The following is a 27,730-nucleotide window of genomic DNA, read 5'->3' on the forward strand; positions in this document are numbered from 1 at the left end:
TCCTAAGAGGTTCCTCTGCTTTTGTCCTCTTTATTGATACAGCAATCAGAGGGATCCTGATAAAATTGTCAGATCACATCACTTTTCTGCATGTTTCCAAGTGAACACAATTGCCTCCCATTCTGCAGGATCTGCTCCTGCTTCCTCTAGCCCCACCTCCCACTCCCTCCCTGCCCCTGCCATTCTGGTCACAAGGCCTTTGCATCTGCTGTTCCCTCTGACAGCAAGGTTCTTCCCTAGGATATCCATGAATCTCACTCCTTCACTTCCTCAGGTTTTTTCTCAAATATTAGCTTCTCACTGGGTTTGATCTGGACCCCTACGCAACACTGCCCCACTTGCCCAACGCTCTGCTTTATTTTTCTCTACTGTAGATACACTATGCAAACTTTTTTTAGTTTGTCTCTCATTAAAATGAGCACCACAAAAACAGTGATTTTTGTCAGGATTGCTCACTGCACTTCCCCAGTGCCCACAATTACCTAAAAAATTAAAGGGCATATTTGATGAATTAATTATTACCTGCTACGTGCAAAACGCTGTACAACGCACCTGGAAGACAAGGATCTAAAGGAAGAGACACAAGGCCCTTGTAGGCCCTACAAAATGTGGTACAGATACCAGTCTCTGGTTTAGTATGTGATTGGACACATGTGTAGACCATGATGCTGTGAAAGCAAATAATAGGTGGGCAGAAATTAGTGAGTTCGTTGGGGGCAGGTCGTCAAGGAACCCTGACAGCTCATCTCAGCCTCAAAGACCTGAGGAGATGCTAACCTGGCAGAGTTGGTGGAAGGGCGATCCCAGCAGAGGAAACATCTTGCAGGCAGGCCCCAAGTGAGGAGCCCACCTAGTTCAAGGAACAGACAGGTCCGTGTGGCTGGAGACTGGTGCTGAAGGTGGAGCACAGGGAAAGAAGAGGTGGGAAAAGTAGGCCTGCCATGTTAGACGGGCCCTGACCCCCCGTCTAAAAGCCTCCAAGAGTTTCCAGCAAAGGAGGGGGTTATCAGGCAAGCGGATCTACAGTGACCTTGGCTGTAGTGTCGAGAATGGGTCAGACAGCTGGGATGGAAAAGAACGCTGTGGAGACAACCTACTAGCATAGAGGGCAGTTAAACCCTGGGAAGGGACGGCATTACCCAGCGGGGGTGGGGGAGAGAGGTCACAGCAGGGCCCAAGACCCTCATCTAAGCTCCCTCCAGACCCGTCATGCGGCTGCTTTGCTCCGTGAACCACATGCTGGTCCAGGACGAACCATCATTTCTCTCTCACGCTCTAAAACCTTTCGCTTCTCTACGGGTACCTGCCCTGCCTCTGGCAGAAGAGCCGCGATTTTAAGGACCGCCCAGGCCGCCGCCGCCCGCCAGGCGATCGGGCACCTCAGTGAGGTCTTTTGTCTCCCTTACCCCTTTACCTCCGAATAACGGAGATAGCTCTCCTTCATTAAGTAATAAATAGTCTACTGCATAAATATGAACGATCCACGGCCCTGGATTACCAAACTCTTCCCGAAAGATTCATAGAGGTGGGGCCATTCCACGGAGGGTCCCCGCCAAGGTGGGATTCCAGGCCTGTCCTAATCAAGCCCCGGCGCCTTCACCACCACGCGGGATGTTGGAACACCCAAACCCAACAGCGGGATCCGGGAACGCGTCGGGGGGCTCTCCCGAGGCCGACCCAAACGGCCAACCGCCCCCCGCCCCCAGGCTGCGACCCCCGAGCCCGACGCTCGGGCGAAGGACCAGGGCTCTCTGCCGCCGGGGAGGAGCGAATTGCCTCGGCCACACTACCCGCAGAGCGAGAAAGGAAGCGGCCAGCGACCCCAGCTACCCCGCCAATACCGCAGCCTGGCGAACTACCGCTGCAGACGGCGGACGCGGCCTTGGGCAAACCACGGCTACAGTAAAACCCCACCCTGCTCTTTGAAGGGCATCAATTTAAACCTATCAGAGCAAAGTGTCTGCAACTCACCGCCCAATTGAAATTTTTTAAAATCTGAAGGCGGTTCCGTCATGGAGTCCGTCAGCCCAATGGGAGAGGTGGAAATTTCCAGAAAGAACAGGACCAATGGGCGCGGCCAGCGCGGCCACGATTGGCGGACCAAGCGACCAATCACTGTCGCAGAGGTCTGCCCTTCCCTCCAATCATAGAGCTTGTGATGGGCGGAGCTTTTAGGGGAACGCCCAATCCCGAGATGCGGGGGAGGCAGGGTTCTCCATATTGTCCAATGAGAGAGAAGCAAAGATGATGGGCTAGACTTCAAGCCAATAGTAGAAAAGCTCAGAAAGACGCCTAGAGGAGCGCGACCAGTGAGCCAGAGAGGAAGGGGCGGGATTTGGGGGTCCCGGCAGCTTCTAGTAGGTTCCAGAAGGCGGCGCGTGCGGTTGGGAACGCGGAGCGGACGGAGTCTATTCAACTGGGTTCCGGGCCGGGCTATGGAGCAGGTGAAGGGGGAGGGGCGGGCTGAGGCCCGGGGCCGTTCGATGACCCGCTGAGGCCAGGCCGCGGGTGGAGGAGCGGGGCGGGAGCCCGATTGGGGCGGCCGGGGCGGCCGGGGTGGGGGCCGGGGCCGCCGGAGCAGCTGAGGCGGCGAGGGCGTGAGGGCCGCGGCTGGCGGGCGGGCGGGGAGCGAGGGTTGGCTGTGGGGAGCGCGGGTTCGGCTCAGCGCCTGTCGCCACCCGACTCGGCGAGATGGGCTGGAAGACGTATTAGTTCGGCATAAGTCTGGTTCGCGGCGGGAAGAGGAGCCGCGGCCGGACTCCGGAGCTCTCTCGGGAAGTGGGTCCAGGCTGAGCAGGGGGATGGCGCCCTAGGCGCTGGGAGGGATGGAGGTGGGCGAGGGGCCTTGCGAAAGGCAGGAGGGATCGGGTCAACCTCTGGAAGTTCGTCATCTGAAAGGGGGATCAGAGATTGCGGACGAAGAGACTACCCAGGACTTGGCACAGTTAACTTGGAGGAATTCGGGGAGCGGGGACGGGAATACACTGGAAGTAGCTGATGGACTTAGTAGCCAGAAGTAGGGAAAATCCTACTTCTCTGCATCTGAAAAGACCGGGATGGAAGAGTGTTTAGTGAAGGTATGACGAGCAGCAGGCCGATTTCTTTTCATGATGCAGGAAAGGGGAGGGTGCAGCAAAAGTCCTTGGAATGAATTTCATCCCTACCAGTGATTTTACAAACGTATGTGAGGCCCCTCCCCCTCCTCGTTTTTCTTCCTGTGTGCGTGCGATTCAAGAGTAACAGGACTGATACTTACAAAACTTCGGTTTCAAATTGCAGAAGGAGGAATTAGTGCTTAGAAAATTTAGAATATACAGATAAGCAGTAAGTTATTTAACGCCTCTCGGCATTGTTGGGGGGCCGAGTTTGAAGCTGCTGCTAGTTCCTTTCAGTGACTTAATTGTACCCTCTGTGGCCTGAGGGTTGTGAAAGGCCCAGTAAGGTTTTATTCAATTGGAAGCTGTTATTAGTCTGTAAAGATTGACTGGGGGGAGTGGGGGGACAGCTCGGGTGTTCAGGTGTGATCTACAAAGTCGAACCTTTTGCCTTAGTATAGGTATTACTCTTTTAGCCAAACCTGGGGCCTCTTCGCTAAATTTTTAAAAATTAGAGTGGAAACGGAGAGGTTAATAAACATTTTGAGCTCTTGTGATAATTAAATTGTATCTGGGATTCAGTAGGCTGTGATATAGACAAGAGACAGGGCTGACGTGAGAAACACATTGCTGTGTTAAATTCAAGAAGAGCTCTCATCCCGCCATTATCAAAAGAGGAAAAAAATTTTTCTTAATCGCAATTGCCCATCGTAGAAGTGTAGGCACAAGTAGACTGTGAGTGACTAAACTCAGGGACTGCACGTTTACCATGCCTGTTGTACAAATGGCCTGGCATTTTACTCCAGGTGTGTTAGAACCTACTGTCTTGCCCCCATTCAATATGTAGCTTTTTTTAAAATTATTATTCTGAGATCCGTGTTTCAGTTTTAGGAAATATTCCTAAAGTTGGACAAATTTGAGTGTCCAAAATTGTGTTTTTTTAACTAAGCACCTTTCAAATAAATCTCATAGTGATAAACTTTTAAAATTTGACCCAATACAGACACACAACTGTATAACATGTCAGACAGAACAACTTACTGTATTATACGTACCACATGCTGACATTTTCTATTCCATTTGATGTTTTAAAGTGCTGGTTGTGTACGAACTTGATTTCCTGACCTACTGCAGGTAGGTGCCCAGTTTGGAAGATGTTCTGTAGGATAGGCAAGAACTTCACCTAGCTGTTCTCAGCTGCCTCGTGGTATTGAGTTTTTAAACTTTTTGCTTTCTGGCCAGCGTCTTGGTAGTTTCTTTTCCTTTTTTCTCATAGAGCTTGTCTCTCTAAGATCTCTGGTTGGTGGAGGTTCCCAATTGGTGTGCCTCAAGGTTCCAAAGTCATTTCTTATAATAGAACTCTTTCTTGCATCAGTACACTGGGTCATGGGCAGATGATAGGTACCAAGAAAGAATGACTTTGTGTCTTGAGGGACACAGCTTAGTCTCACCAAGTGTGTATGCATTTGAGGGATGACCCTCCCCTCTTGTAGGGCTTCCTGGTTAGGAGAAGCCCTTTAATTAGGATCCTGTTCTGATAGGGCCAGGGTCACTTTATTAAACGTTTTGATGCGTTCCTGCTGTTTTCATTCCAGATATTTGAGAGGATAGTGGATTGAACCACAAATAGTGTTTCTTTATTCTTCTTCATCCTTTTAGTAGCATATTAATACTTAAGCATGACAAAAACTTTTTTTCTAGCTTTCCTTTACCCGTTAAGGAACAGACCAGTAATCTATCGTGTTGTGACGTGTTACCACATCTGTAAGTGGAAACAGATTGTTCTTTGATCATAGGTGAGCGTCTTGATGCTCCTGGAGCCGGCAGGTTGCTGAAGCATGTATCAGTGCAAGCTCAGTCCACTTCCTTCTTGGTTGCCTCTTCCTGTGAGGAGTAACTAGGCCTGTGTCCAGTTTATCATTCGAACTGTGGAAATCCATGGCAAATGAATTTGTTTTTCCACAAAAGGAACTCATGAGTATGTTCTAGAGTGGCTTCATCAGCTCAAAGTAGAGACTTTTGGAAGAGTGGCTGGAGTTCTTACTGATCCACAGGGGAGCCAGCAAAGAACAGTGTCAGGCCGCTTCTTCCTGGTTATTTTTTCCTTGCTGGTTCCCAAAGGTGTGGGAAATGTAAATTAATGAATCTGTGATTTCTCTTTTCTGATCCATAAAGTAACCTGTTTGTCAATAGCTACGGAAAGGAATGAGTATCTCCTGAGAAATTGGGACTAAAGAGACATTTTATGGAGAGAAACTATATTGGTTCCTTTTCTTCTCAGGTAAATGAGCTCAAAGAAAAGGGCAACAAGGCCCTGAGTGCTGGCAACATCGATGACGCGTTGCAGTGCTACTCGGAAGCCATTAAGTTAGACCCCCAGAACCACGTGCTCTACAGCAATCGTTCCGCAGCCTATGCCAAGAAAGGAGACTACCAGAAGGCTTACGAGGACGGCTGCAGAACCGTGGACCTGAAGCCTGACTGGGGCAAGGTAAGCTGTGTGCGTGCTGGGGCTCCTCAGGTGCCCAGAAACTCCTTTGGGGGGCAGTTCTTAAATACCAGCCCTCCTGGCTTGCCTAGTTGCCTAGCCCGAGAGACTCATAGTTGATTATTCCCCTCCCCCCAGTATTCTTCCTACCTGTTTGAGATTGTTCCTCAGAGTGATGGCATGTTTCATCAAATCTGAGGTACCGTCGGTTAAGACATGTCTTATTTTTTGTACTGCTAGGAAGGAAAACACTACCCAAAATTCTGACAACACTTAGGGTCGAAAGATGAACTGGGAGGGGGCAGGTGTGCACCTTAGATATTAGGCTGTGTTCTACAGGGTCGATGATATACCATTGCTGTATCCTGCTCCTCTTTCTGTTTTTTCTTAGGCCTTCACGTGAATACCCATTTTGTTTCATGAAATGTGAAATAGATTTTTTTGAGTTCATCTTAGGAATTTACCGCTAGGTGTCTTTCATTTTGGTATTTTTCTTTGCTGGTTTAAGGGCTATTCTCGAAAAGCAGCAGCTCTTGAGTTCTTAAACCGATTTGAAGAAGCCAAGCAAACCTATGAGGAGGGTTTAAAACATGAAGCAAACAATCCTCAGCTCAAAGAAGGTTTACAGAATATGGAGGCCCGGTTGGCAGGTAGGCAGGCACCACGTATACTGCTCTTCTCCTTTTATTTACTATTATTTTTTAATTGGGATTAACTTGGAGGCTCCCCCATCCCCCAGTGTTGGTCTAGTAGGCTGTGTGGGCATAGTAACTGACTCCTAGTGATGTGCTTTCCTTTGTTTGAAACAGAGAGGAAATTCATGAACCCTTTCAACATGCCTAATCTATACCAGAAGTTGGAGAGTGATCCCAGGACAAAGATTCTGCTCGCTGATCCTACCTACCGGGAAATGATAGAGCAGCTGCGGAACAAGCCCTCCGACCTGGGCACGTAAGTCAAGGCGGCACCGTTTGTCTCTGGAAATGGACATGAACGTTGTGCTTTCTTCCTGGGATCCTGTGGCAGGCGGTTCCCTCGACCGGACTGCAGGGTTTCTCCCTTTGTTTTTTCTCCAAAGAGCAGTAGGAGTTTACTGCTTTGGTTACTGTTTATTTGTTTTTTTTTTTTTTTTATTATTTGTATTTTTAGAAAGGGTCAGGGGGAGTATATATTAGAGTAATCTGGAGTGTTTGTTCTAACCCTCCTCTGCCTCTTCACTGCTCTCCTGCTATGCTGACCTAGCACCAACCCTATCCTTTCTTTACACATAGGACCCCCTCTCTCTGTTGGTATATTGGAGTGGAAACGCAAGGTTGAAAGGATGTCAGATCTAAAGAGATCTCTCCAGACCTTGTACTGCTATCTGTGACTGTCTGAATCCCTCTGGCTCCTGAGATCAGACAAAGTGTATCTATAACTCATTTCTCTGTATCTGCTGGCCTCAAGAAATAAATTTGGTCTGTGTTACCTCATTTTATATGGATATTTGAAGGGTTGAGTATTCCCCATTTGTAACTTTTAGTACAGGATCTAGGAACCTTCTCATGGGTGAGAAGCTTTTATATACAGTAATCTGGGCTTTAGCAGTAAATGGGGTTTAAGATCAGTTGTGGAGAGGACTAAGTGCTGTTTTTTTTGTTTTTTTAACCAATACTAGGAAATTGCAAGATCCCCGGATCATGACTACTCTCAGCGTCCTCCTTGGGGTCGATCTAGGTGGTATGGATGAAGAAGAGGAAGTTGTGACACCTCCACCGCCGCCTCCTCCCAGAAAGGAGACAAAACCAGAGCCAATGGAAGAAGATCTTCCAGAGAATAAGAAGCAGGTGTCTCGCTCTTTTTTTTTTTTTTTTAGCACTGTTTACTATCATGAATTTAGAAGAAACAGCCAAGTCAATTAGAAATATGTGTGTCAGGTGGGACCATCTATAGGCTTTCCTTGGCTGTGATTGTTTTTTGAATGCTCAGTATGTGCTAAAGTTACTGTTGTTAATTAAAATGGTCAGGGGACTTCCCTGGTGGTCCAGTGGGTAAGAGACTGTGCTCCCAGTGCAGGGGGCCTGGGTTCGATCCCTGGTGGGAACTAGATCCTGCTTGCATGCTGCAACTTAAGAGTTTGCACGCCACAACTAAGAATCCACGTGCCGCAACTAAGACCCAGTGCAGCTGAAATAAATAAATAGTAAATATTTTTAAAATAAAATAGTATATTAAAAGGTCCACGTAACAAGCAGTTTCATAGGAATCGTGTATCTCAAAGTCTTGAGGCAGTGGAAGCTACTAGTCCATAGTCCCATGGCCGCTGTGGTTCTGGCAATGTGGAAGTCAGCCAGGACCAGCCAGTAAAGTTGTGTGTGGTCCTTGTCCTTGCGGAGATCCAGAAGAATGCTGTCTATCATTCCTTATGCTTCTGTTTCCTTGTTGGACGTGGTGTGTAGTTGAAAGTTGTCTGTGTTGCTAAGTGAACAACTTTCAGTCTTCCAGAGCAGGAGGCATGTGCCTGAACGATTTTATTTCCCCTCTTATAAATGGGAACAGCAGATTGTTGCCAAATTTAGTACCTTTAAATGGGTAAGCGTTGGTTGTTCATGGTGCCTCAAAGCTGGAAAAAGGCCCTATAACGTGGGTGGTAGTGAGCTCTGCCGAAGACTCCTGCCACCAGGACGGCCCCTTCTGCTCCTCACGCTCTCTGCGGGTGTTGCCTGACAGCTAAGACCTCGAGACAGCATGCGACAGAAACCGAACTTGCTCAGCCTCTCAGAATTAAACCTAGCACAGAACTATGTTGTCCTCTCTGAAGTTCTTTCAAGCTGAAGGGATTTCCTCTCCCCTGAAGAAGCCCTTACTTGCTGAGAAAGATCCAGGAGAGTAGGTGGGATAGGGGGAGTTTCAGAGGAAGCAGAGATGAAAGTTTATAATTTTTCATTCTAACAGCTGATACTTCACTGTGGGTGTGGAGAACCTGCTTCTGTAGCCTTGTTAGTTGTGTATGCTGCGTAGTACCTGTGACGTCACAGGCCCTTGCTCTCTTTGCTGTCTGGTTAGATGTGCTCAGCACTGACTTCTCCCACACCTCATCTAGGCACTGAAAGAAAAAGAGCTGGGGAATGAAGCCTATAAGAAGAAAGACTTTGACACAGCCTTGAAACACTATGACAGAGCCAAGGACCTGGACCCCACCAACATGACTTACATAACCAACCAAGCAGGTGAGACCCAGGACACAGGTGCAGGAGTTGTTACGTGGTCCTGGGGGTGAGGCATGGGCTGACTCTTCTTTTTGACCCTCCTGCCTGGCAGCCGTGTACTTCGAAAAGGGCGACTATGGTAAATGCCGGGAGCTTTGTGAGAAGGCCATTGAAGTGGGGCGAGAAAACCGAGAAGACTACCGACAGATTGCCAAGTACGCTTGACCTGGGCATGCCTTGAGCAGTGTGGAGGGTTCCGTGTCTGCATGGAGAGGGGGCTGCTGGCTGCACAGCATACTGTGTTAGCCGTGGGCTGGAAAGGAGGCTGCAGGATCCTAGACGGAAGGTGTTGGAAGGGCGTGGTGCCTGGGGCAGTGATGTGGCCTTGTGTCTAGTTGGTTGCAGATGGTTTTTTCTCTGCAGGGGCTGACCTTGTCTGTGTTCTGCCCTTAGCAAATTCTTTTTTCTCTTGTCTTTGTCAGAGCTTACGCTCGAATTGGCAACTCCTATTTCAAAGAAGAAAAGTACAAGGATGCCATCCATTTCTACAACAAGTCTCTGGCAGAGCACCGAACCCCAGATGTGCTCAAGAAATGCCAACAGGTGGGTAGGGGATATGGGATGTTTTGCTACTTTTTGTTTTATTTTTTGTAGTCATTACTATTTAATGACAAATCTGTTGTCTTTGGTCATTGTATATGATGCTGCGCCTGTCACTTAATGATGACAACACGTAGGGAATAACTCAGTTTTTCTGCTGTGCCTTTTTTGTCGGCCAAGGTTTCCACCATAAATTCGTTGATGTTGAGGGTCAGTGCTCTGACAGTGTTGTGGTTGTTATTGTAATTTAAGTTTTTTCTTACCTTATACAACCAAATTATGTAGGGGAGTGATTTTATTCACAGAAAGATTAGGCAGAAAATTGAACTGTCAATACATATATCATTTTCATATAGGTCATATCTTCGTACCAAGTATACATCAATACCGTTCATTCTGCTTCATAGTACGTACACCTTGATGATGAGGAATATAAAATTTTTTTTTTGAATTGCGGTAAAGTTGGTTTACAACATTGTACTTCAGTTGTACAACATAGTGATTCAAAATTTTTATAGATTATATTTTATTTAAAGATATTATAAAATATCGGTTATTTTCTTTTCTTTTTTTTCTTTTTTTTTTTTTTTTTTGTGGTATGCGGGCCTCTCACTGTTGTGGCCTCTCCCGTTGCGGAGCACAGGCTCCGGACGCGCAGGCTCAGCGGCCATGGCTCATGGGCCCAGCCGCTCTGCGGCACTTGGGATCTTCCTGGACCAGGGCACGAACCCGTGTCCCCTGCATTGGCAGGCAGACAACCACTGTGCCACCAGGGAAGCCCCCTGGTTATATCCTTTATGCTGTACAATATATCTTTGTAGCTTACTTAAACTATACATAGTTTGTAAGGAATATAAAATTATTAAACCAAAAGTTAAATCTTGCTACTGTGAAAATTGAAATTCTAATCAGACTTTTTATTAGCCCAATGTTTATGAGAGTTTAAATGACTATTCCAAGAATTAATAATTTTTTTAGGCAGAGAAGATCCTGAAAGAGCAAGAGCGGCTGGCCTACATAAACCCTGACCTGGCCTTGGAGGAAAAGAACAAAGGCAATGAATGTTTTCAGAAAGGTACCTACAGCTCAGATGATGGAACTTTTGGATAAGAGCAGTGTAGATGGTGCTTTCTGTGCCTTGGCTGACTGTGGGGTAGATGCGCTCTGGTGGTGTGCTTTATTTTATTTTTTAAGTTTGTCTTTTCCATGTTCAGGGGACTATCCCCAGGCCATGAAACATTATACAGAAGCCATCAAACGGAACCCAAAAGATGCCAAATTGTACAGCAATCGAGCTGCCTGCTACACCAAACTTCTGGAGTTCCAGCTGGCACTCAAGGTGAGGCTCTGGGAATGTGGAGCAGCTGTTAATGTCGCCTGTGCATGAGGAACGTGTTTTCCTCTTTCCATGTTTTCATCAGCATCAGCTTGATGTTCTTTTTTTTTTTTTGATGTTCTTATTTTGATCATAGATTCAAGGTGGTGATGTACATGTGAAATTTGTAAAAATACAGGGCCTGTGGATTTATTCGTGGTTGGGAGTATTGGAAAAAGTAGATCCTTTTCCCTCCCTTTTGTCCTTCCTTACATTTTTTGTTGTTTACCTTCTTAACATTTTAAGTGTGTGGTTGAGTGGCATCAAGTACATCCACATTGTTGTGCAGCCGTCACCAACATCCATCTCCAGAACTTTTTCATCTTCCCAAATGGAAACTGCATTTTCTGAACACTAACGCCCCAGCCCCCTCTCCCAGCCCCTGGCAACCACTGTTGTATTTTCTGTCTCTCTGAATTTGATCGCTCTAGGGACCTCCTGTAAGTGGAATCATACAGTATTGGACCTTTTGTGTCTAGCTTATGTCACTTAGCATAATGTCTTCAAGATTCACGTTGTAGCATGTGTCACACTTCTTTTTCATGGCTGAATAATACTCCATCGTGTAGACCACCTTTTGTTTATCCATCCATCCATGGACATTGGTTGTTCCACCTTTTGGCTGTTCTGGACAATGCTGCTGTGAACATGGGTGTACAGATATCTGTTTGAGTCCCTGGTTTCAATTCTTTCAAGTATTTTATGCAACAGTGGAAGTACTACAGTTCTGTGTTTAATTTTTTTGAGGAACTGCCTTAACTTCCACAGCAGCTTTACCATTCTTTTCTTCCATACTCCAGTTAGGTAGATCTGCTGTTGTCAGTAACATCAAGTATGGTCAGATATGATAATGTTCAACACTGAAGGAGTTACTCTCCATAGCTCTCTTGAACATGAGCTACTCTGTGCCTCTTGGTGATTTTTAAACTGTCCTCTGGGAGATAAACCTGGACCATCTTGTGGGAACTAGACAAAATGTTACCTATCTAGACACACCAGTACCTGAGTCCATGATGGTTTTGTTTGATGCCACTATCTTCTCAGTCCATCTGGCCTAGAGACATCACTGCTGCTGGTGGGACTGCACAAGGGGAATGTCAAAAGCAAGTTGGTTTGCAAAGCAAAGAATAACATTGTTAGTCACCTGAGAGGTGGAACAGGACTTTGCCAATCTGCAAATGGGAGGAAAGAATGAGTAGAATTGCTTCCAGTCTTAGAGCTTCTTGGTTGGGCCTCAGCGCACACACTACACTGCATAGCATTCTTTTCTCTGTAATTTTATGTTTTGAAGATATTTCAGACAAAAATACACAGAATACCTATGTTTTCCGCCTTTTCTTCAACCATAAGCATCGACGCTTTTGGCGAACCATTTGTGAAAGGAAATGATACATTTTGGCACTTGACCTCTGAATTCCTGAGCATACATCTCCTGAAGTGATTCTCCCTGTCCAGTCACAATATTATTAGCACCTAATAATAGCAAAACTCAGGCTATAATGTCATCTGCTGTATGTCTATGTTCAGATTTCTTTAGTTGTCTAAAAATAAAGTTTTGAAGTTGGCAATATCAAGGTCCATTCGTTTCATCTGGTGGTCATGTCCTCTAGTTTCTCAAACTAGAAGTTTCCCTACCTTTTCGGTTTTGGGGCGGGGGGGGGGGTTCCTTTTTTTTTTTTTTAATCATAACATTAGCCTTTTGAAGAGTCCCAGCCCCTTTATATGAGATGGTCCGTGATCGGGATTTGTTATCGCTTCTAGTTCTGCTTTCCTTACTTCTCTGCTCTCCTTTTGCTGGGCCTGCTGTTAAATTACCAAGCTGCCAGGAACAACAGAAGCGCTAGAGGGAGGAGGGGCGAACTGGGAGATTGGGGTCGACACACACACTACTGTGCGTGAAGTAGATGAGTAACGAGGACCTACTGCGCAGCACAGGGAACTCCACTCGGCACTCTGTAATGGCTTTGTGGGAAAAGAACCTAAAGAAGAGTGGATATCTGTACATATAATAACGGATCTCCTTTGCTGTACACGTGTACAGCACCTGTAAATCAACTATACTCCAATAAAAATTTTTAAAAAATAGAACGGGGCTTCCCTGGTGGCGTAGTGGTTGAGAGTCCGCCTGCCGATGCAGGGGACACGGGTTCGTGCCCCGGTCCGGGAAGATCCCACATGCCTCAGAGAGTCGGGGCCCGTGAGCCATGGCCGCTGAGCCTGCACGTCCGGAGCCTGTGCTCCGCAACCGGAGAGGCCACAACAGTGAGAGGCCCGCGTACAGCAAAAAAAAAAAAAGAAGCATTAGAACAAAAGCAGAATGTTCTGTAATGGCCCTGGGTGAACAGTTAGATTTGTAATTCCAAGTGATCAGTCTGCCCTAGGGTAGCTCCTCTAAAGGAATGAGCCTAATTCTTTTTTGCCTTTCCTCCCTAGGACTGTGAGGAATGCATCCAGCTAGAACCGACCTTCAGTAAGTGCCTTTCTGTGCTATTTCTCTGTCCCCTGACTGGCCAGAGGGTTGAGAGAAGGAGAGAGCATATTCTTTGCCTGTGTGTCTTTCGGGTTTGTAACATTTAGGAGCTAGTGTCAGGCTGAGGAACAACGGTGTTCAGATGAAGAGTTGAAAGAGCAGCTTTCAGAAGTGTCTTTTAGGTGATGCCTCACCTCTCCCTTTCTGTCTGTAGTCAAGGGTTATACACGGAAAGCAGCTGCCTTGGAAGCGATGAAAGACTACACCAAAGCCATGGATGTCTACCAGAAGGCACTCGACCTGGACTCCAACTGTAAGGTGGGGCTGCTCTGGCCTTCAGTGAGCTCTCCCCTGCCTCCATGTGTCTGATTCTTCCCTCTCGCCTGTTTCTCTGTATGTCTGTCTTCCCCTCAGTTACCTCTGTTATCTTGGACCTGCTGCAGCAGTGAGCCAGGTAGTGCTAACACCCTCCACTTTTGGCTTTGCCGGAATGCAGGAGGCCGCAGATGGTTACCAGCGCTGCATGATGGCCCAGTACAACCGACATGACAGCCCCGAAGATGTGAAGCGGCGGGCCATGGCCGACCCTGAGGTGCAGCAGATAATGAGTGACCCGGCCATGCGGCTCATCCTGGAACAGATGCAGAAGGACCCCCAGGCGCTCAGCGAGTGAGTCAAGTTGGGGGCAGATGGCCTTCGAGGGAAAAGGTGGACAAAAGCATTGAGAATGCACAACGTTGGCAGCAGTGTGATCTGAGTGGAATATTTATAGTGTAATTCTTACTTGCAGGGTTGGCAGTTGATGGTGAGCTGGAAGGATTTCATTTATATATGTTAGTGGCGATGGCTTAAGTGGTTAGTTGGAAAGACCAGTTTTTCTGGGAGAATGGTCTCAGCTTAAACCTGTGTCCTTGGACTCCTTTGCAGCAGGACTGGTCAGGTTCCCAACAGTGGCAGAGGAGGCCCGTGTGGGTCCCCCTGGGCAGTCTCTGCCAGGACTTCCTTACCACCTCTTGTTGGTTGGTGGTGTCCAGGGGGATTTGTGTTGGTTGGGGCTTGCTCTGCAAGCAAGTAAGAATTTTTATAGGTTGTCTCATTTCAAATAACTTTGCCTCTTGTTTGTCAGACACTTAAAGAATCCTGTGATAGCGCAGAAGATCCAGAAGTTGATGGATGTGGGTCTGATCGCAATTCGGTGATGACTTGCTCATCGTGCCCCTTCCCTTCGCCCTCACGTGGAAAGAGGAGCTGGGACCGCGGCAAGCAGCACGGAGCAGAAGGGAGAGAAGGGGAAACAAGTGAACAACGTATCTATATATTTATACAGACGTACGAGGAAGATTCAGAGACTTGTACTCGCGTATTCGTGCAGCCGCTGCCTCTGGGCCCTCCCAGCACACGCATGGTCTCCTTCCCCTGCCCCCAGTCGCTGTCTCAGCTGCTCTCCCATAGTTGGTTATTTTTTATTTGGGGCAGTGGGCTTGTAAGGGGAGGGGAGGGTGTTCTTCCCAACCTCAGGTCCCAACTGTCTTCACGTTGTTAACTCCACGTCCTCTTCTCCAATAAAACAAGCCAGTCAGGCGTGGTTATACACTGCTATGTCCCTGAGTGATTTTTTTGCCAAGAAACTTTGAAACAGATGTCCTGTAGGAGTCACAGCCTGGATTGGGAGAATTGAGTGTGAACTGAACACTGGGAACCAGGCCGGCATGCTCTCTTCCTTCCTGAAGGGTGGGGTGGGTGTGAGCTTGGCTGGGCTCCCTGGCCTAGCAAGGTGGCCACTAGGTGGTGCTGTCGCTCAGTGAACAACTGAAAGGGGTCATGGAGGCTCCTGACCCAGAGTGGCTCCAGCCCCGGAGGGTCAGGTGAACTTCCAGGTGATTCCCGTGCTGTCAGTTCTCCACACTCAAATCGCAAAGCCAGAAACCAGTTAGATCCAGAGAACAGTGGGTCCCACTCGAGAATTGAAAACAATTTCTATTGCAAGAGACACTTCAGACCTCCTTTCTGGAAAGGTCAAATCTGTCAGCTGCTCTGTGTTAGTTGTATGTTAGTTTTAGTTCTTAACTCACTGCTCTCAACTGACTTCAAAGTATGTTTTAATTACACTTTTCCACAGTTGAAACAAACTTTCTAAAAACCCTCTACTTGGACTGGGGTGGCTTCTGGGGCTGGACTAAAACTTCATTTGTTCCAGGAGTGCAGCTTTTGGGCTAGGAAGCTGCTGAGGCCACCAGCTGGCTGCACTTCCTGCTGCCTTGACTGCATAAGCTGGCCTTCCCCTGGGAATCCCCAGCAGGCCTCTCCCATCTGGGTGGCACAGTCCTCCACAGGGATTCTGCTGCACCTTTGGTGCTACTGTCTCTTCAGGCTCTGTTCCCTCCATCCCCAAATTGATTGTCTAGAAAGGCTGAATTTCTGCTGGGAGCCAGTGACTATAAGAACTTGCTTTCCCAAAGCTTACATCCTGTTGCAGGTGATAGGAAGCCGCTGGGCCACCAGGGGCCCTCTGAGTCACATTTGCGTAGGGACATGACAGGAGTGAGTCTTGTGGGTACTGGCCCCAGAGGGGAGTGATGCAGGTGGAGGGACAGTAGAGGTGGCAAGTCTGAAGTCTTGAAACCTGAAGGCGTGGGGGAGGCAGGTAGTGAAACATCAGGGGCCAATTTCTGTTCAGCTGTTCCCCTGGGCAGTTCTAAGGTTGACAAGTTTGGAAAAGAGGCCCTTAACTGGGGACAGGAAAGACATAAAGTCGTTTCCCTCAGGGCCTTTAAGGATCTACTTTGTGGTGATAAAGGACATTCGGGGCTTGAGCTGACTTGACCTGCCAGGTCCCTAAATAACCCAGATCCAACCCTTTGAACTCCACCGCTCTCCAGACTCTGCAGCTGAGTGATGCTTACAGCCCAAGGACCCCCACCTCACGACAGGTTGGAGATGAGAGATGGCTCCGACAAGGGAACACAAATAGGTGGCTTCTCTAGTTTGAATCGAGCTTCCCTCCAAATGACGGGACCCTTTGTGTGGTCTTGGGTCCACAAGCCCCACTTGCTTCCTGTGCTCACTGGGAGCAAAGGCAGGGCCCCACTGGAACCCCTGCCGCGCCACCACCGCGGTGCTTCCTGCCCCCAGTGCCAGCACGCCCTGGGGAGGGGCCAGGCCCGCCCTGCTCTGATAAGGCGCGAGGGCTGGCCTCTGAAGGAAGCTCCACGGAGAGAGGAGAAGGAAGCACACAGTGGTCTGCAGGTGTGCGGGCCGCAGCCAGGAGCGGCTGACGCTCCGACCCCCACCTCCAGCCCCAGCCCCTTGCAGGGAAGGTAAGCCGGCCGGTGGCTGAAGACCCAAGGACCCTTCTCTTCCTCGCCCTCCGGCAGCCCCTCTGCCCAGCATGCCTCTCTCCATGTGGCAGCCTGGACTTCCCACTGCCCTAGAGAGGCTTTGGCTGGTTTGGGATGATGGAGCTGACCTTTGGGCCTGACTGGAACTATTTTCTGACCTGGGCTCACAACCGTTTCTAGGGTGGGCAGCTGCCAGTGTGGGCTTGGGCTGGGCCGTGGGCCGAGCAAGCTGACGGAGGTTGTGCTCAGCTCTGGCATCGAGCTGGGTGATGTCGAGTGAGGCCCTTCTTATTCTTACCGGGCCTCGTCTTCCCGTCTGCAAGAAGGGAGAGGGCTGGGCAACACAGACTCTGAAGGTCCCCTCAGCCCAATCATCTGTGACGGAGAGAGGGTCTGAGGCTCGCCTGCAACAACTCAGCTCCCAGCGTCTTGCTGCTGCCGTGGCATTCTGCCTTACGGGCTTGCTCTCTGGGCCCCCGCCTGTCCCGGGCATCACAGGCAGCCTACCAGAGCCCAGCTGCCCACCCTGCCTCCTTCCCACCCTCTCCCCAGAGTTGCCGCAGCCATGGCGGGGATGAAGACAGCCACCGGGGACTACATCGACTCGTCCTGGGAGCTGCGGGTGTTTGTAGGAGAGGAGGACCCCGAGGCCGAGTCGGTCACCCTCCGGGTCACAGGGGAGTCACACATCGGTGGGGTGCTCCTGAAGATCGTGGAGGAGATCAGTGAGTGCCCACCGCCCCTGTTGCCCACGGGGTCCCCTGGCACTTCCGGGCCAGCCCTGCTGCGTGGCCCTCGATAATGGAGTCACAGTGACTCAGGCACCAGCTTAATCGTTTGGTTCCAAAAAAGACATTTCCCCAACTTCACTTCCCCTCCCTCCCACTGTCTTTCCTCCCTTCCTCCCGCTCCAACGGGTTCCACTAAGACCCCGAGGAGCAGACCTGGCCACGGTCCTCCGTTCACCCACTTCTGGGGCAGGAGAGGCCTTGCCTGGGCTGAGGCAGAGATCCCATTCTGGGGGTCGAGAGGAGCCCAGAGGGGGCTCCTGCTGACGTGGGGAGGGGCTCCCACACCCTCTCCCCAGGCGGAAGGAAGCCCTCAGCAGGCTGGTGACAGGCCCAGCCTGGGTGAGAAGGCCCTGCCCCCACAGGAAGTTACAGCACAGCCGCCTCTGGTATCAGCCCTGGAGGGGAGCAGGGCCACTGATGCGGGGGCTTCTCATCGCCTTTCCCTGATGGGGGTGCGGGCTGCCCCTTCCTGGGAGGGCGGCAGGCCCTCTCTGATAGCCCGAGCCGGAAGGCAGGCCCGCGATAGTGCCAGCCTGGGTCCTGGGTCCCCCGGGGGTGGGGGTGAGTGGGCGGCCGGGAGGGAGGTCAGTGGCTTGTGGACAGCACGGGGCCGCAGGGCAGCCCGGCCACAGGGCCGAGGCGGTGAGGGAAGCCTCGAGAAGGCAGGGCCCAAGGAGGTTGTGAAAGCAGAAGTGGAGAGTAGAGGGTCCCTCAGGAGACCGGGTGTCAGACAGAGACTCAGTCAGGCTTGGCCGAACAGGGCGGAGAGGGTGAAGACCGGGTGCTCCGGGAGAAGAGCCTGTTGGCCCCGGGGCTTGGCCCACAGCAAAGCGCGAGGCCTGAACAAGGGGCCAGCCGGGCCCACTCCTCCACCCGCTGCGGGGGCCCCCGGGGTCAAGTCCCTCCAGCTCCTGTCCCCAGCCCCGAGCATACTGTTGTGCCCACCCCCCAGCTCCCACTCACTCCTTAGCACATCCGAGGTCGACTGATGGCCATGCTGGCTGGGCCAGCCCCTGATCTGGAGCGCAGCCGGGCAGGTGGGACCCACCCTTTAGCTGCCGACACAGGGCTGAGTGTTGGCTGCCGCACAGGGGAAGCCAGCACAGGGGCTGCGCCTAGCCCGGGACGGTATGAATCCTGAGAGGGGGCTGCAGCAGGGAGGAACAAGGCGACACGCTGGGGCGTGGGAGCGTGCGGTGCTGAATTGGAGCCTCTAGGCTGGGGAGGACTCCTGGAGTATGACAAGAAACGAGGCTGGCGTGAATGCCATAAGGCGTTTTGGACTCCATCCCGGAGGTGGAGGGCAGCTGTGCCGAAAGGTTTCCAGTGGGAGGCTGTCAGGCTAAGGCAGGCCCCTTGGGTCAGGGGACGATGGACAGGAGGTGAGTTTGGGGGAGGGCTGGCGTTGGTAAACTGTGGTGGCTAAAGTGAAAGGGAGGAAGCTCGGGCCTGGCGGGAGAGCCCTTGCCACCCAGCCCCCAGGGAGCTGCTGAGGGGAGGGGGCACCTCTGTCCAGTGTCAGGCAGAGCGCGGTGAAGTGGGGCACCTTGAGGGCTGGGACTAGGAGTCACCGCATTTATAGTCCCAGAGCCGGGCACACGGGCTGGTGAAAAAAGGTTTCTGGAATGATTGAAGCCAGTGGACGTGCCCCTTAGCCAGTGGCTTGTGGGTCTCTGGCCTGGGGCTCACAGCAGGAAGATGAAGCCCTAGACTAGGTGAGACCCTGGGAAGAGGCCGTGGCTAAGGAGGGAGAAGAGGGTCCTCGGACTGAACCAATGGGCAAGCACGGGGGCAGGCCAGGAGAGGGGGCCAACGGGACAGACAAGAGCAAAGGGTCAGGAGGAGACGGGGAGCGGGTGCCACAGAACCAAGAACAGAGGGAAGGCGCAGAGGGCGACAGGGCAGGAGGAAGGGGGGGGGGTGGCGCAGAGGACGCGACCACTCCCCAGGAAGGGCTTTGACGCTAGCGGGCTCTGCTCTTCCACTGTGCTCACCCGGCACCAGTTCAGGCTCCTGAAGGGAAGACGGAGAGGAGAGCACGTGTCCTCCTTCACCAGCCGCATGACCTCGAAGTGCTCGCATTTCTATCCGAAGGCCCATGCGCCGTGTTGATGCGGCCACACGCCTGTGTCACAGACACCATGCACTCACCACGTGGCGGCAGGCACTGCGCAGTGTCCATTGCTGCTCGCATCTCAGGAACCAGAAAACTGAGGCCCAGAGAGGTTCAGGTCTTGGCCAAGGTCACAGAGCTAGTAACCACTAGATATTCATGGAGTGCCTGCTGCTGCGTGCCCGGCACAGCCCCAGGCCCTGCAGTTGCCTCTGGCTCCCAGGAATGCCAGAGAGAAGCCATGAAGCCAGGAACTGTGGGAGGACACTGGAGGTGCTATACGGGAGAGCCCAATGCACTGGAGTGTGTGAGATGGGAGCACGAAGATTCTGGGTTGGGGGCTCCCCTGGGAAGTGACTCCCCTCAGTAGCAACTGAGCCCAGGGGACAAGCAGGGTTAGCCAGCAAAGAGCCGTTCTGCCATGACCTCAGTCCTAGCCCCCAAGCCAACCCCGCCTGGCCCTGCCCCTGGCCTGGGCAGCGGAGGGGCGGTCACCACCTCTGAATTCCAGCCTTGTGCTCGGCACTGGGGGCAGGGCCCTCCAAGGCTGACGCGGCCCCCCTTGCCTGTGGCCTCACAGAGCGGAAGCAGGACTGGTCAGACCATGCCATTTGGTGGGAACAGAAAAGACAATGGCTGCTGCAGACCCACTGGACCCTGGACAAATACGGGATCCTGGCGGACGCCCGCCTCTTCTTCGGGCCCCAGCACCGGCCTGTCATCCTGCGACTGCCCAATCGCCGTGCCCTGCGCCTCCGAGCCAGCTTCTCCCAGCCCCTCTTCCGGGCTGTGGCTGCCATCTGCCGGCTCCTCAGTGAGTCCCCGGCTGGTCCCCACTCTGCCCCCTGCGAGGGTCCTGCCAGGGGGCACGTTCCCTCCCTTTCCAGGCCCAGCTGTTGTCACCTCGACCTTGCTGAGCTGTTCCCCATCCGGCTCGTGGGGCTGTGCGCTGCCCCGAACTGCCCATGGGTGGGGCGGGAGGTCACAGGGCAGAACCCCAGCCCCCGCTGAGACCTCTGCTCCTCTCAGGTATCCGGCACCCTGAGGAGATGTCTCTGCTCCGGGCTCCTGAGAAGAAGGAGAAGAAGAAGAAGGAAAAGGAGCCGGAGGAGGAGGTGTATGACTTGACCAAGGTCGTCCTGGCCGGGGGTGAGTGCAGGCGGGGCAGCCCAGGGGCGGCCACAAGGGCAGGCCCCGGAGGCCTGGGGTCGGGGCCGGGCCTGGTTGACCGTGACCCGCACTCCAGGCGTGGCACCTGTGTCGTTCCGGGGGATGCCAGCCCACTTCTCAGACAGTGCCCAGACCGAGGCCTGCTACCACATGCTGAGCCGGCCACTGGCACCGCCAGACCCCCTGCTGCTCCAGCGCCTGCCTCGGCCCAGCTCCCTCTTGGACAAGACCCAGCTCCACAGCAGGTGCCTCGCCTGCCGGGTCTTCACCTGCCCTTGTGCCTGAGCCCCTGCTCCCAGAGCCCACACCCTCCCCTGTGTCCTGCTCATCCCAAACCCACGCCTGTCCCCAGGCCTTTCCTGCACGTGTGTGCTCGCCCCAGCCCCTGCCCAGCCCCCCAGCCCGCCCCACTGCCCCCGGCTCAGCCCTGACCCAGCCTCTGCCTGCGCTGCGGCCCAGGTGGCTGGACTCGTCGCGGTGCCTCATGCAGCAGGGTATCAAGGCGGGGGACATGCTCTGGCTGCGCTTCAAGTACTACAGCTTCTTCGACCTGGATCCCAAGGTGGGCTGGGTCAGGGAGAAGGGGTGTCTGGATCAGTGGGACACGGGGACCTTGCATCGGGGGTCTGGGGTCTAGGAACGTTAGACACGTGTAGGGGTCCGTCCATCTGTCCATTTGTCCATCCACACCCGTTTATTAACTCCATCGACATGGTGCTGGGCCCCGGTTGATGGCAAGACCTGTTTCTCAAGGACCATCAGGGAGATAATGACCACAGCTCAGTGTAGACGGTTGTAGGTGCCCCTGGGAAGGCTGCTCAGGTGGGAGGCACCCACACCTGCACTCAGGGAAGGCTTCCTGGAGGCGGTGGCACTGGGACCTGCAGGGACTAGGGGCAGGTGAAAGACGAGGCTTTGCGGGCGGGCACCTGTGTGCCTCTCTCCCTCCCTGCCTGCCGTCCCCACCGGCAACCAACAGGCTCCATGAATCCATCCGGAAAACCTCCAGGTGCTCCCTCTACCTGTGGCCCCACTTCTCTGAACCGCCTTCACTGCAAAACTGCTAAGCGCCATTGTCTCTAGAACCCTGGGGTCTGGCGTCTTTGCTCCCCGCAAGCCTTTCCTGTGGGTGCCCCTCGACTCCCTCTCTCTCCTCAGCCAACTCTATCCCAGAGTCTTCTATCCTGGAGTCCCTGTCCTGCTGAGGCGACCATGCCTTCCGTGCTATCTGTTCCCTGCTCACTTCCCGTCCACTTCTTCCTTTTTTTTTTGGCTACACCACGCGGCATACAAGATCAAACCTGCACCCGCTGCAGTGGAAGTCTTAACCACTGGATGGCCAGGGAAGTTCGCCATCCGCTTCTTACTTGGCCACTTGGGATCCGCACGCGCACAAGGGTCTGCAGCTGCCCTGCCCAGGTTCCTCAGCCCTTCCTCCTGTCTCCACAGCCTCTGGGAGTTGCAGGCTCCAGGGCTCCATTCCCCAGCCTCCTTCTCTCTACCCTTTCTCCCAGGAAGCTCCAGCCTCCTGGATTTAAGGGTCATGTCTGTGCTCTTTATAGATTTACCACCTCCAGCCCAGACCTCTCTCCCCTGAGCTCTAGACTCTCATGTCCAAACGGCTGTCTCTGCTCTGGCACCTAACAGGCATCTCAGCTTCTGCCTGAAACAGAACTCTTTTTTTTTTTTGAAAGTAGACTTCCACTAGGATAAGCCTACTTGTTTTGGACATAGTAACCTTTTAAAATTATTTATTTATTCATTTGTTTATTTATTTATTTATTTGCTGCATTGGGTCTTCGCTTTCGCCTGCAGGCTTTTCTCTAGTTGGGGCGAGCAGGGCTACTCTTCGTTCCAGTGTTCAGGCTTCTCATTGCGGTGGCTTCTCAAAGCACAGGTTCTAGGCGCGCAGGCTTCAGAAGTTGCAGCACACAGGCTCAGTAGTTGCGGTGCATGGGCTCAGTAGTTGTGGCACGTGGGCTCAGTAGCTGTGGCACACGGGCTCAGTAGTTGTGGCTTGACGGGCTCTAGAGCACAGGCTCAGTAGCTGTGGCGCACGGACTTAGTTGCTCGGCCGCACGTGGGATCTTCCTGGACCGGGGATCAAAGCCGTGTCCCCTGCATTGGCAGGTGGATTCTTAACCACTGCGCCACCAGGGAAGTCCTGAAACAGAACTCTTGATTCCAAGTCTGCCCAGCACATCCTCCCACCATGGGCTCATGGCAAAATCCCCACACTTACACTATTCTGGGTCTTTCCCTTTCCCTCTCATCTCATCCCTCCTTGTGTCCTGTTGATCCTTCCTTGAACTAAACATCCCAAACCACCCGTTCCTCTCCATCCCTTCATCTGTGCAGCGTCAGGCTCTCTCGTGTGAGTTGCTGCAGCCCCTCCTAATGGGCCTCTCTCCTCCTTTGGCCTCCCCAACCTCCACGCAGTATCTGGAATGAACGTTTACAGGTGCATTAGGTCCTGTCAATCCTGCTTAAAAGGCTCCTGTGGGTGCCTGTGGCCCAGGACCGTGCTGATCTGGCCCTGGCGCTGCCCACTCCCTCTCACCCGCCCAGCCCCCCTTTCCTCTCCGTCCACATCCCCGTGCTCCTTCCTACCCTCCAGGCTGTTGTGCCCTTTTCCCTCCTTCCCTGCCTTCTTTTGTTTGTTGGTTTTTATTGAAGTATAGTTGATGAACAATATGATCTAAGTTACAGGTATACCATATAGTGATTCACAATTTTTAAAGGTTATACTCCATTTATAGTTGTCATAGATTATTGGCTATGCTCCCTGTGTATTCCCTGCCTTCTTTTTATTTTTTAAATTTTTTAATTAATTATTTTTTTTTGTGGCTGTGCTGCGCGGCTTGCAGGATCCCCCACCAGGGATCAAACCTGGGTCCCTGGCAGTGAAAACACCGAGTCCTAAACCACTGGACCTCCAGGGAATTCCCATGCCTGCCTTCTTTTGGATTGAGTAGTTTTCATGATTCCATTTATCTCCTTTATAAGAGTGTATTATCTATGCTGCTTTTTTTTTTCTCTTTTTAGCAGTTGCGTTAGGGGTTATAATTACCATCCAGTGAAACACCGCTTCACTGCAGTGTAAGAACCTTACAGTGGAATCCCCTCTTCCCCTCCCAGCCTCTGCGCTCTTGTAATCACACACGCCCCTTCTACATACGTCAAAGCCCACGATACATTGTCATCCTTGTTGCTGTTATTCTTATTTATTTATTTATTTTGCCGTGCCGCCCAGCTTGCAAGATCTTAGTTCCCTGACCAGGGATCGAACCCGTGCCCTTGGCAGTGAAAGCACGGAGTCCTAACCACTGGACTGCCAGGGAATTCCCTGTTGCTGTTATTATTATGATGATGACTGTATTGAGAAATAATTCATTACCACATAATTTGCCCGTTTAAAGTGTAACAACTCAATGGTTTTTAGTATATTCACAGAGTTCTGCAACTATCACCACAATCAGCTTTAGAACATTTTCATCATCCCCAAAAGAAATCTCACACCCATTAACCGTCACTCCTCACTTACCCCCCACCCCTCCTAGCCCCAGGCATCTACCAATCTCTTTCCTGACTCTACAGATTTGCCTGTTCTGGACATCTCATATATATGAAATCGTGCAAAATGTGGCCTTTTGTGGCTGGCTTCTTTCACTGAGCGTAATGTTTTCAAGGTTCATCCACGTTGTAGCCTGTCTCAGTGTTTCATTCCTTTTTATTGTAAAATTATATTTCATTGTACATATATGCCACACTTTATTTATCCATTCATCAGTTAATAGACATTTGTTTTACCCCCACTGCTTGGTTGTTATGAACAATCCTGCCATGAATATTCATGTACAAGTTTTTGAGTGGACATATATTTTCATTTCTCTTGGGTATATATCAATACCTAGGAGTAGAATTGTTGAGTCATCATCATGATTATTTTTACTTTAACCAGTCCATTATTTTTTTTAACATCTTTATTAGAGTATAATTGCTTTACAATGGTGTGTTGGTTTCTGCTTTATAACAAAGTGAATCAGTTATGCATACAAATATGTCCCCATATCTCTTCCCTCTTGCGTCTCCCTCCCTCCCCCCCCCCCTATCCCACCCCTCTAGGTGGTCGCAAAGCACGGAGCTGATCTCCCTGTGCTATGCGGCTGCTTCCCACTAGCTATCTATTTTACGTTTGGTAGTGTATATATGTCCATGCCACTCTCTCACTTTGACCCAGCTTACCCTTCCCCCTCCCCGTATCCTCAAGTCCATTCTCTAGTAGGTCTGCATCTTTATTGCCGTCTTGCCCCTAGGTTCTTCATGACTTTTTTTTTTTTTTTTAGATTCCATATAAAAATACGGAACACTTCACGAATTTGCGTGTCATCCTTGCGCAGGGGCCATGCTAATCTTCTCTGTATCGTTCCAATTTTAGTATATGTGTTGCCGAAGCGAGTACGGTCCATTATTTTTTTATTACACTTTTAGTTTTGAGATAACTGTACATTCACAGACAGCTGTAAGAACTAATACATGACATCCCAGATACCTGGAGACTCGTTACCCAGTTTCCCCCAACGAGTATCACAACCAGGACCTTGACATGATACAGTCAAGACACAGAAAAGTTCCATCAGCCAATCGTCCTGCAAATGCATTTTTAAAATATGGAAAGCAGTCTTTTCTCTCTGCCTACACACTCACCATTCCCTGCCGGGTCTTCACCTTCCTGTGTATAGATCTGGATTTCCAGCTGGTACCATCTTCTGTCTGCCTGAAGGACTTCCTTTAACATTTCTTGTCAAGCTGGTCTACTGGTGATGAATTCTTTCAGCTTTTGTATGTCTGTATAAGTCATTCTTTTGCCTTTGATTTTTTTTTTTTTTTTTTTTTGCGGTACACGGGCCTCTCACTGTTGTGGCCTCTCCCGTTGCGGGGCACAGGGCCCAGCTGCTCTGCAGCATGTGGGATCCTCCCGGACCTGGGCACGAACCCGTGTCCCCTGCATCGGCAGACGGACTCCCAACCACTGCGCCACCAGGGAAGCCCTTGCCTTTGATTTTGAGAGATATTACTTGTTGTAGAATTCTTGGTTGACATTATTTTTTTCCTTAAAAATTCTGCCTCACAGTCTTGTGGCTTGTCTCTCTTTGTTTATCTGTATGAAACACACGTTTTTTTCTGACTGCTTTTATGATTTTCTCTTTATCACTGGTTTTAAACAATCTGATGATCACGTGCCTTGGTTCGCTTCAGGTTTCTCATGCTTGGGGTCCATTGAGCCTCCTCGATCTGAGTTTATAGTTTTCATCAACTTTGGAAAAATTTTGGCCTTTATTTTTTCAGGTATATTTTCTGCTCCCCCCTCTTTTATGGGATTCTGGTCACATGACTATTAGACTGCTTAAAATCATCCCACAGCTCACTGATGCTCTGTTCAGTGTTTTTTTCCCCAGTCTTATTTTTCCGTGTTTCATTTTGGATAGTTCTACCACTCTATCCTCAAGTTTACTAATCTTTTCTTCTCCCGTGTCTAATATGTCATTAATACCCTGCCTAGAAGTTCAATTTTGACCTTTTTTAATATTTTCCATCTCTCCTTAACATGCTCATGCTTTTCTCTACCTTCTTGAACATACAGGATATATTTAAAATAATTTTTTTTAGTGTTTTTGTCTACTAATTCTATTATCTGTGTAGTTTCTGGATTTACTTTTATTGACTATTTATCTCCTAATTATGAATTGTATTTTTCTGCTTGTTCTCATGCCTGGAAATTTTTTTTGTTTTTTGGAAAATTTTTATTTGATGCCAGACACTACAAATCTTATGTTCTTGGGTCCTGGATTTTTTTTTTTTTTTTGGTAGTGCTTTAAATATCTTTAAACCTTGTTTTGAAGTTAAGACACTTGGAAACAGTTTGCTCCTTCTAAGGTTTGCTTTGAACATGAACTAATCATTATAATTTATAATAATTAAATAATAATTAATTAGATCAGAAAAAAGCATCTTTTAATCTAGGGCTAATTTACCCCATTACTGTGGCAAGAGCCTTCTGAGTATTTTTTTTTTTTTTTTTTTTTTTTTTTTCCACACGGCTTTTGTGTTCTTTTTTTCCTGTTCAGGGGTTGAACCTCGGCCCTTGGCAGTGGTCACCACTGGACCACCAGGGAATTCACGTGTTTTGAGTATTCTGGTGTTATATATATGATGAAGCTTCTCTAATCTGTGTTGGGAATATGAACTATTCCCACCCTCATGTGAGCTCTGGGAAGTGTTCCACCTGCTCCTTTTACTGTTTCTTTCTAGCCTTGAGTTATTTCCTTATACACATGTGCTGATCGGTACCCAGGTAATGACTAAAGAGGAGCCCTCTGCTGATTTCCATCCAGAGTTTTCTCTCTGTGCAGCTCTCTCCTCTGCAACACTCTGTCCTGTGAATTCTAGCTGCCTTGGACTCCCCAGATTCTCAACTGCACCTGCTCTCCTGGGAATATGCTGGGCTCCGTTTGGGGTCCTCCTCTTGGCTACAGCAGGCACGCTTGCTCCAGGCAGCAAGCGTGGGGCAACCTCACCATTCATTTGTTTTCCTTCTCTCAGGGATCCCTGTTCTGTGTGGTCTGTTGTCCAGTATCTAAAACCCGTCTGGTCTTTGTCGTTTTCTTTGTTTTAATTAAATTTTAGGGAATTCCCTGGAGGTCCAGTGGTTAGGGCTCTGTACTCTCACTGCTGAGGGCCCAGGATCAATCCCTGGTTGGAGAACTAAGATCCCACAAGCTGTGCGGCCAAAGAAAACAAAAAAGCTTAAATTTTATTTTATTTTATTTTATTTTATTTTATTTTTATTATTTTTTTTTTTTTTGCGGTACGCGGGCCTCTCACTGTTGTGGTGGCCTCTCCCGTTGCGGAGCACAGGCTCCGGACGCACAGGCTCAGCGGCCACGGCTCACGGGCCCAGCCGCTCCGCGGCATGTGGGATCCTCCCGGACCGGGGCACGAACCCGTGTCCCCTGCATCGGCAGGCGGACTCTCAACCACTGCGCCACCAGGGAAGCCCTAAATTTTATTTTTAATCAAAGTAACATATGGTGGCTTAAAG

General features: G+C 50.4%; 2 protein-coding genes and 1 non-coding gene across 4 annotated transcripts in view; 2 read left to right on the plus strand and 1 right to left on the minus strand.

The window, feature by feature from the left end:
* Nucleotides 1-2,319: 2,319 nt before the first annotated feature.
* On the plus strand, nt 2,320-14,812 carry STIP1 (stress induced phosphoprotein 1). 2 transcript variants are annotated; one of them, XM_027089812.1, is made up of 14 exons: nt 2,320-2,444; nt 5,377-5,586; nt 6,092-6,233; nt 6,393-6,534; nt 7,241-7,409; nt 8,666-8,792; nt 8,884-8,986; nt 9,254-9,374; nt 10,350-10,446; nt 10,586-10,710; nt 13,180-13,216; nt 13,431-13,534; nt 13,713-13,885; nt 14,343-14,812. In XM_027089812.1, the coding sequence occupies exons 1-14, from the start codon at nt 2,436-2,438 to the stop codon at nt 14,413-14,415; spliced, it is 1,632 nt and encodes a 543-aa protein (XP_026945613.1). In that variant the 5' UTR covers nt 2,320-2,435; the 3' UTR covers nt 14,416-14,812. The 2 variants fall into 2 exon arrangements, with proteins under 2 accessions (XP_026945613.1, XP_026945612.1); XM_027089811.1 differs by lacking the exon at nt 2,320-2,444 and adding an exon at nt 2,884-3,180.
* A 1,582-nt stretch (nt 14,813-16,394) lies between these two features.
* Nucleotides 16,395-27,730, plus strand: part of FERMT3 (FERM domain containing kindlin 3) — a 16,306-nt gene continuing 4,970 nt past the window's right edge. The window contains exons 1-6 of the mRNA XM_027090107.1: nt 16,395-16,533; nt 17,107-17,279; nt 20,039-20,272; nt 20,488-20,607; nt 20,705-20,873; nt 21,088-21,190. Coding sequence (XP_026945908.1) covers nt 17,120-17,279; nt 20,039-20,272; nt 20,488-20,607; nt 20,705-20,873; nt 21,088-21,190 — 786 coding nt within the window. The 5' untranslated portion in view covers nt 16,395-16,533; nt 17,107-17,119. The remainder of the gene's footprint in view (nt 16,534-17,106; nt 17,280-20,038; nt 20,273-20,487; nt 20,608-20,704; nt 20,874-21,087; nt 21,191-27,730) is intronic.
* On the minus strand, nt 24,984-25,090 carry LOC113611636 (U6 spliceosomal RNA). Its single transcript, XR_003429536.1, has one exon. It is a non-coding gene; the product is annotated as a U6 spliceosomal RNA (small nuclear RNA).

Source organism: Aethalodelphis obliquidens, unplaced genomic scaffold, assembly GCF_003676395.1.
Source record: "Aethalodelphis obliquidens isolate GAN/ISIS:26980383/991018 unplaced genomic scaffold, ASM367639v1 scaffold69, whole genome shotgun sequence".
Lineage (NCBI taxonomy): Eukaryota > Metazoa > Chordata > Mammalia > Artiodactyla > Delphinidae > Aethalodelphis > Aethalodelphis obliquidens.

Excerpts from the sequence above, each read along its gene's own strand:
- STIP1 (XM_027089811.1), top strand. The coding sequence starts at position 3,148 with ATGAATTTCATCCCTACCAGTGATTTTACAAAC. Across the intron at positions 3,181-5,376 it reads CTACCAGTGATTTTACAAAC|GTAAATGAGCTCAAAGAAAA; the intron begins GTATGTGAGGCC and ends TTTTCTTCTCAG. Across the intron at positions 5,587-6,091 it reads TGAAGCCTGACTGGGGCAAG|GGCTATTCTCGAAAAGCAGC; the intron begins GTAAGCTGTGTG and ends TGCTGGTTTAAG.